General features: G+C 41.8%; 2 protein-coding genes across 6 annotated transcripts in view; both read left to right on the top strand.

The window, feature by feature from the left end:
- The first annotated feature begins 174 nt into the window (after positions 1 to 174).
- On the top strand, positions 175 to 2,072 carry LOC113032349 (E3 ubiquitin-protein ligase NHLRC1). The gene has a single exon (XM_026185228.1). It carries the CDS (start codon positions 586 to 588, stop codon positions 1,822 to 1,824), a length of 1,239 nt encoding a protein of 412 aa, XP_026041013.1. The 5' UTR covers positions 175 to 585; the 3' UTR covers positions 1,825 to 2,072.
- An 829-nt stretch (positions 2,073 to 2,901) lies between these two features.
- The window catches only part of kif13a (kinesin family member 13A), a 38,304-nt gene continuing 32,505 nt past the window's right edge, over positions 2,902 to 8,700 (top strand). For 3 of the 5 annotated variants that reach the window (XM_026185844.1, XM_026185842.1, XM_026185843.1), the window contains exons 1-2: positions 2,903 to 3,327; positions 3,554 to 3,644. In XM_026185844.1, the coding sequence (XP_026041629.1) occupies positions 3,273 to 3,327; positions 3,554 to 3,644 (146 nt within the window). In that variant the 5' untranslated portion in view covers positions 2,903 to 3,272. Of the gene's footprint in view, positions 3,328 to 3,553; positions 3,645 to 8,700 lie in introns of all 5 variants that reach the window. The other 2 variants (XM_026185841.1, XM_026185840.1) reach the window with 1 other exon arrangement.

Below are 8,700 nucleotides of genomic sequence, written 5' to 3'. Positions count from 1 at the left end.
TGTTTGACCCCTGAGGGGTGTCCCGCTGCAGCAAAGGAGGGCTGGATTGGCTGATTCAAGCACGGCCCATAACAGATCAGATTTCACTCCGTCTGCACAGCATGAAACTCAGACTGAAATAGCTGCCGCATGCTGACCTACGGCAAGATGTATTTGAAGGTACAGTTGCTGTTCCTTTGGAAATAAACATGAGTAGTGGCAGAGCTGTGGCTGACACACTGTTGCACATTTAAGATTGTGCACTGAACTCCAGCCAGGCATATTTCTTTCTTTCCTTTTTTAAAAGTAATATACAGGCTTTTTTGTCACTGAATTTACTCTGTGATATCTGCAATTTGGGTTCTGTGACTGTTCCAAAGGAGGGCAGCAGAGAGCCTTAGTTATGTGCAAAATACCACGTGACAGTTGTGGCCTAAAAGCCCAGGGCACGAGTGCTTACACAAAATTGTGCTTCATATGCCTCTCTCCATGATTCTCTATTTCACCACGTAAATTGGCATTCTATTTTGGTTTCCTGAATTTGCTGCTGCCTGCATCAGCTGACTGAACCATCCCACAGGGTTTAAAGAACAGGATATTTCAGTCATGGCTAAGAGTCTCCAACATCGTGGCTGCCTCAGTCCAGAGGGGATCATCAGAGAGATACAGATCAACCTACTGGAGTGCAAAGTCTGCTTCGAGACGTTTAGCTGTCAGCAAAGGGAGCGCAGACCGCAGAACCTTTCCTGTGGCCATGTACTCTGTCTGGAATGCATCACAGCTTTGTCCCACCCTCTCCTGAGGAAGCTGGAGTGCCCTTTCTGTCGACAGTTATGCAGTGTTGACAGCACCTCCCACTGCCAGGTTCTTAGTGACCTAAAGGATCTTCTGTTGTCTCAAAGTCCCTCACCGTCTGCTCCTCCGTGTAGAGCAAAAGCTGGTTTTATCTTTCCCGCAGCTCTGACGTGCACAACTCTTCTCCTGCGTACTGCATTTGGTGGGTGGGGGACTCTTATCAACCCAACTGGAATAGCTGTTTTGGGGTCCTCAGGAACAATAGTTGTGGTCCATGATGGAGAAAAGAGAGTGGTGGTGTTCAATCTACAGGGAAAGAAGCTGCACAGCTTTGGGCAAAAAGGAGCAGCCAGTGGGGACATCTGTTACCCAGTGGACGTGGCAGTGACCCCAGCTGGTCACGTGGTTGTGACTGATGCAGGTGATAAAGCTGTAAAAGTGTTCACATCCAGGGGGAATCACATGTTGACAATCAAAGATTCCTTCCAGATGCCCTGGGGCGTGGACACTGACAGTTGTGGACACATCCTGGTCTCTGATGTTGAGGCCGGCACTCTCTCCAAGGTGAGGGTGGACTATAGTCACAGCGTCGTTCTAGAGCATCAAACAACCATTTCAGACCTTCAGTGCCCTAAAGCGGTGGCCTATTGTTGCGTGAATGGGAACACTGCAGTGACGGAGCATCTAACTGATGTCACCAATCCAACGGAGAGACACCAACACAGAAGGCTCAGGGTGTTTACAAAAGAGTTCCACCTCCTTTACCAGACAGACACTTTTAGCCTGACCCTGCAGTCCACAGTGAGGCTCAGCATCTCAGGTGTGGCGTTCGACAGAGATGGAGATCTAATTGTGATTGACTCAGACCAGGGGATGATTTGGAGCTTAGGGAAGCTCCAGAGTGGCCCAGTCCGTACTCCTCTTGTGGGAGACCATCTTATTCGCCCTGTTGGATTAACGCTACTGAACAACCTTCTCATTACACTGGACAGTGGAGACCATACAGTGAAGATTTATTCTCCCAAATCTGATGCTGGACCTGTGACATAGTTTATGTATGAACAATCCCAAAGTAGCTGTTCAAGTGAGACAAATTCAATAAAGTGAAGTGAAATGTAGCTTATCACAGGATGAAGTGATGAGAGGTTGTATTAATTTATTTTTGTTGTTGTTTGAGTTGCCTTCTGTGACTAGTTTACAAGTCAAGTTTTACTTTAGATAGAGTGTAAAAATGTCATTGTGTTACTTTGAAAGTGTCAAAATAATAATAAAACAAAAGGTTGTATATGGTGAAACCATTTTCAGCAGGACGTCAGGTATGAAATTATGTCTGTTATTGTGTTAATGTTGTAGCAGTTGTTGAAAATGATGTTGTGTTATTTAATGACGTGTAATATAGCAATGTGATGATTCTCAGTCTCTGAACTGATCCAAGGCTTTTGAAAAATTATGCCAATTGAAACTATCTGAGAAATAAAGGTCCAGCTGCTAACAGCAGACAGTGAGACCATACATAGATAGTATAAACGTTATATGCCACAACTACAGATTATATGTTTATTTTTTCCGTGTATAACAGAAGACTTTTTAAATTAGATTATATCATATGTGTTAAAACAGAAGTTACAAATTATGTATATATGTGTGTGTGTGTGTGTGTGTGTGTGTGTGTGTGTGTGTGTGTGTGTGTGTGTGTGTGTAAGAGCTTTTTAATGCAAAACTTTAAGGTGATTGACAAATGGCAAAACTTAAACTTTAAAAAGAAATTCAAAGAAGCCCAGAATAAATGCTAATGTAACGGTTAGATTTGGCAGCTTGGGGATATAAGAGTGAAAAACAGACATTATTTTTAGGCTTTACGTCAACAGAAGTGAGGTGGTGGGTCAAAAAATGATTCTGCTAAACCTTATAATAAAGTTATATAACTGTAAAATTTTTTGACCCCCTTTCTTGCTTACCAAAAATGCAAATAATTAAACAATTCAGTGTGTATGTGTGAGAGAACTAAGCGCCAATAAGTCGTAGCCAAAAATCATATTTGATAACAACTGTTTAAAGCTGACTCCTAGCTCCGCACTGCCTCTCAATGCTCACTGATGCATGTGAACTAACTTGTCACACACGCTCACATTTCTCGTTCATTGGTTTCCCCCAATGCGCCGATGCGCCGGCGGGGTGCGTAAATCCTTTCCCCCTCTTTGGCACAGCCTCTCCAGTCTGCCAGAGGATAGCAGTCGTGCTCCCAGTGGAAGATGGCGGTGGGGATGCTGTCTGGGGCTGGAGCTGAGTGCTGGATTTGCACAAGAAGCGAACCCGGATGGATACTAAGACAAAAATGAACGCTTTCCCATCACTTCTCATCGAGGATCGGACTCATTTGGGATTGTTTAGCTAGATTCTTTTGCCCTGTTTTCTGGCAAAAAGCCGGGCTTTCTTGTCGGAGACTCTGCGTTGATAGCTGGGCGAATAGACAGGGTGGGAGTGAAAAGTGGACGAAAATGTCGGATACAAAGGTAAAAGTTGCAGTGAGAGTTCGGCCCATGAACCGCAGGGGTAAGTGTTATAACGACGATTTCTGCTTGCAGACTCCTTTTCTGTCTCCTTGGCTTCGTGCCACATTACCATAAACTTTTGGTTTCTTCGCCATTGCTGCTTTCAGTTTGAGTTGTGAGCCTGAAGTCAGACTTGAGAATAGTTTAAAGAAGGCCAAAGTAACTCCGATTTTATTCTTCACACCCCCGCATTCTGCTTCACTTTCCAAACAAACTTTTCTCTGCAGAAATTGAACTGAATACAAAATGTGTCGTGGACATGGAGGACAACCAAACTGTTCTGCACCCACCGCCCTCCAATGCAAAAGGAGAGAACAGGTAAACAAAACTCACATACTGTCAAGAGTTTAAATGAATATTTGTGCACTAAGTTATTTACAGAACTATTGTGTGTTAGGGCGCCTTAAGATTCGCTGTAGTTATGAGTGTTTTGGAAATGTCTGGTGACAAAAGCATTCAAAATGAGCAAATAACTGTACACACAGTGACCTCCTGTAGCAGTGTCTGAAAATACACTAAAGCAAGAGCACTTATAAACACTTTATCTTTAATTCAAAGGAGAATTTAGTCAAATAAAATATGTGCAAATGCAACGCTGCTGCTGCTGCTGCAGCAAAGGACATGGTGTCTGTCACCCACCTGCTTGCAATATGATATTATGTTATGTAATTCATGTGAACTTTCCAAGAGTAATCATCTCAGGATAATAACACCACCTTGGTATTTTGCATGGCTGATTTGGGGTTTTCAAAGCCACGAGAGGAGGTTGAGCCTCTTTGATATGAAGACATGTACAAGGCTGAGCAGATAAATGTCTGGCCTCGGGGTGCCACTGTAAATCTCCGAAGTCAGAGGTAATTTGTCATGTTGCGTTCAAAGACATGTTGGATCACACTGATGGTTTTTAAAGACACAACGGGCTGCGCATTTTATCTAAGAGTAAAGAAAAGCTTCTAAGAAAGCTAAGCATCCTTTAACCTTTCACACTATCTGTGCACTCTAAAGGTCATTAAAACTTTGTGCTGTGTTCTGACATGATTTCATACTGTACTGAAGACAAGTCTGAAGCCACACAGAATATAGGCCAACGATGAGTGTATGCTCATAAATTTCATGCCTGTTAGCAATAGTCACAGATGTAATATTTCCTCCCATCATGGTTGGAGGATTTTCTGCTGTTTTTTTTGTTTTTTTTGCGCTTGTTTTGCTTTCTCTCTTGTCACACATGGTTAGACAGCTGACCTGATTACCAGCAGGCGCAAATAAAGCTAAAAGGATGCTCAGTCTGAACACAATCCAAGGTTCTTTGTTGCCCCCCCCCCCCCCCCCCCCCCCACCCACACACAGCATATTTATAATTTGCGTAATGTCCTTACTGATTAGTTAAAGTGAACAAACAACTCTTCGAGCCACAGTGTGACTGCTGAATATGAAGCCATAGGAGGCAACTACCTCCAGTCAAGGCTTTTCTCGTGGCCTGCACCCAGCCTTGTTAAAGTTTTCAAGTAACTCGCAGTCAGCATCAAACAGCGTTAAGCTCACTCGCCCAGCAGCTCGGGTACACGCACATTAACCTGTACTTAAGGCAATTATCACAACAGAAATTACCATACAGTGGCTGCTTTCCAGACAGTTAAACAAATCCCGCTCACAGCTAACACATGTGGAACGGGAGAGCTGAACAGAAAGCTGCTGTGAGCGAGCGGTCAGAGGAGCGACAGTAACCGAGATGCAGATACGTGCATTATATTCGTCTCAGAGTCAGGATGTTTCAACTCCTCCCAGTTGCCATGTTGATGGGTGAGACACAAACACATTTCACATTTTCATCCAGCGTGAGTTTCCATATCTGATTAGATGCTGTATCAGTTATACAGAGATTCCTTTCATGGAAGCTCAGTTAAATGTTTTCAGCTTCCCCTGAATTCACCTTATTAGATCCTGGAATGGTTTGTTGTCTAGCTGCACATCAGCCACGACCTTCTGTGCTCTGACTCGCTTTGGTTTTATTATGTCTCATCGCTATTCTATAGTGCAGTCCAGGCATATAATTACTTGTTAACATTTCAGCACTAGTGCTGTGTGTGTGTTTTGGGTCTCTGTGCTTAGGCTGCCACGGTTTTCCCAAACCATATAATTTTCCCCTTTTGCTGCTTGTGGAGCCACAAAAGAGGATACCCTGATCGCTAAGACTTTGCCTTGTTTTGAAGACACCTGTTCCTGTGTGTTGGGAATGTGTCAGATTGAGTGGGTATTAGCATACCAAATATGGCTGACCAAGATCCTGGGAACTTTTTCTCTCTCATGGGAATGATGAGGCACAGCCCTAGAATGGGATAAGCAGTAACAGATATTTTTAATGTAGACACGTCTTAATTTAATAGGTATTTTGTTTATATCTTTGGCTGCATATTTTGAAATTCAGGATTTATAAATGGAAAAAAATGACAACATCTGGATCTCAGTGAGACTCTTTTTGCTTCAGTGGTTTTGCTCAGTGCCTAAAATTTTTTAATATTGCTTCAGTCTGATGAAATACAGAAATTATGTCTTTTTGGGAGGTGGAATCGAGTGAATGAGTTTATCAGGTTGGACAACACCTCTAAAAACGTGACTCATGTAAAGAATTTAAAGAAAGGATTTCGTTTGAAGCCTCTGCACCACAGAACATTATGGCTACACTCATGACTCCCACCCCACTCTCCTGTTTCCCTGAGAATTGAAGAGTAAGCTCAGCGGTTTGCAAATGAAACGTGGGCTATGACTTCAGGGCTAGAGGTTAAATTTCCTAAGGTTCGTCTTTCGTCTGCTTGCTAAGCTGGCACAAATGGCATATTTGAAACAGGAATCTGGGAAAGGTTTAGTTTTCATGTGACAGTCAGTCACAATCAGGGTGGGGGTGGACAGGCAGTGAAATACCTGAGGCTGCTGTCTGCACAGGGGATGAGTGCCTGAGCAATATGACCAAAAAAAACTCCCTTCGACTCACACAATAGAGCCATATTACATCTATCAAGTCCCAGCATGTCCGTCAACGTGCAACAACTGAATACAAGGTCATGTTGTGTTGGAAAATCTGCTTTATGTAAATCTCTTGCTTGTCTTGTTCAGATGCACAGTTATTGGAAAAGACAAGAGCTAACCACAATCACTTTTTAGACAGACGCAATGGAGTCTGTTTTATGTCACATGGAGGTGCTGCCTTTTGTCTTCCATGTGGTCATTTTTTTTCAGAAGGCATTTGTCTTTGTCCTGTCGAATATGCAAGTTTTTGGGGCTTCTCATCCCCCATGTCACTCTAGCTCTGCAGTCCTGCATTTCAAGATGATTAGTGGAAGCATGTCTTTATCTGATAATGTCTGTCCCCAAGCTTGTAATTTCACGTCTAATCTCTTCTTATCTCCGATGGTCACAAGAGCTCAATTGGGTTTATCTGCACTTACTAGTGTTATCTTGCTTACTTGAATATGTAATCTGTGCGGTGTGGAGTGCAGCTTCAGTTAAAAAACCCGCTGCTGCTTCTGAAATTTCATGAACAAATACATTCTTTTAAATATGTTCAGAAAGATGAGTAATTTGGTCCCGAATGTCCTGATTTCTCTATTTTTCCTAAATGTTCATTTTTTTGAAATAAGGAACTCAACTTTAAAATGTTGTTCCGAGAAGATTTTTGCAACCCTTACTGTCTTTGCAATTAATAATAATTAAAAATCCAATCAAGCAACACCTGTAATACTTCCATATAAATAATTTAACTGGATTAAATGTAATTCTTATTAATATAATGAAATACTCTGTAATGTGTTTTGCCGCCTGATGGGCCTCAGATTCAACTCTGAATCAGTTTCATTTCTCTGTTATTTAATTAGCTGCAGTTTACATGTTGAAGCAGCATTGGTGTGAAGGTGGAAGAATAAAAAGCTGAAACAGAATGGGATCCAGATCGCCTCCATGTTTGCTGTGTCATCTCCCATCAGGAGTGCTGAAAGTGAAAGTCAGTTTCTGATTTCATTGTTGTTTGCCTTATAGACTGTTTCAAGATGCAGTGCTAAAAATCAGAGGGGGAAATACATTTTATTTAGATAAAACACAAAACAAAAAGCAGTTTATGTAGTAGGTGAGGGATTCCTCTCCATCCTCCCAGCATATCACACCCTGTATTACAAGCTGCACACAGTAATTAACAAAACAATATATTTAAAAACTAATTTACCTTTATGTGGCGTTAGCTAGCTGCTTTTAGCCTTCATGCTAAGCTAGGCTTAACATATTTTTTTAATATTTACCATATAGACGTGAAGTTTACTAGCAGTCTTTTCATCAAAATCTCATCAAACTTTTCCAGAATCTCAAATGTCTCCTTTAAATGTAATCATCCTATGTTTTACTAATGCTTTTTAGCATCCAAGAACTTTATTTGTTTGCTAACCCTCACTAAAACACAGCTAATAAAGACACTGGGCTTTCTGCACTAAGGTGTTGGGTAGACATGACAGTGCACTGTTTTTTTTAGAGCCTTGGTCACATTTTCTCTTCGTTGCACATCAACAAGTGTCATCCAGATTTCCAAAACAAGCCTTTACTAAATGACAATGCTGCTTTGTCCACTGGCCGACCTCAGGAATGCTCTCTTTGTTTTTTCACTGGTGCTTCTCATGTGCCAATAATCAACATTAAAATCTTATTCTCACAGTTAGTTGCACACTATCAGCACAGATTTTCACTTTAAGGCTGCTTTCTTTGCTATTAGGAGAAAGTGCTAGCAGCACGCTGATATAACAATTACATTCCCTTGAGGACTGTTCCCTGTTTGTTTAGAGGGTGGGACATTGTTTACATCTTGATCCGGAATTGAGAAAAGATGGTGCCTTCCCTCTTTGTCAGGCCTGTGCCTCATTAATCTCACATGTGGCCTCTAATTCTACAGGCAGTATTTGTGAAAATTCACTCTCAAACACTTTTTCTTCTATAATTATTCTGGTTTTTGTTCCTGGCGTGATTCTCTGAGATGAGGCCTTTTTGAAGTTTTTGAGCCTGCTTGTTATATTCTGTTTGCTTTCATAATGAGGTAGTGTTTTATTGTGGACTTGCTTTTGGTCTCGTTCTGTGGAAGTGGAGCCATTCAAGCCCATACCTCTGTTAAAATTACATTTCTGCCTCCAATTAATGACATTAATGATGTGATTTGTACTTCTTAAACATTCTCACTCTGGCTTTTGTTATTATCCTCGCCCGGCATATGCCAGATCTATTCAGCTAAGTGACATCCAGCAGGCAGATGGGGTTCATGAGCGGTGTGTCCCAGTAGTAAATGTGTCACTTCCTTTTCTCTTCATTTGCTCAGTACTGTACCGAACTAATTGATGAATTGCAC

The sequence above is a fragment of the Astatotilapia calliptera genome, chromosome 11 (genome assembly GCF_900246225.1).
Source record: "Astatotilapia calliptera chromosome 11, fAstCal1.2, whole genome shotgun sequence".
NCBI classification, from domain to species: Eukaryota; Metazoa; Chordata; class Actinopteri; order Cichliformes; family Cichlidae; genus Astatotilapia; species Astatotilapia calliptera.
Note: the sequence above shows the minus strand (reverse complement) of the source record. Positions and strands in the feature narration are given on the sequence as shown.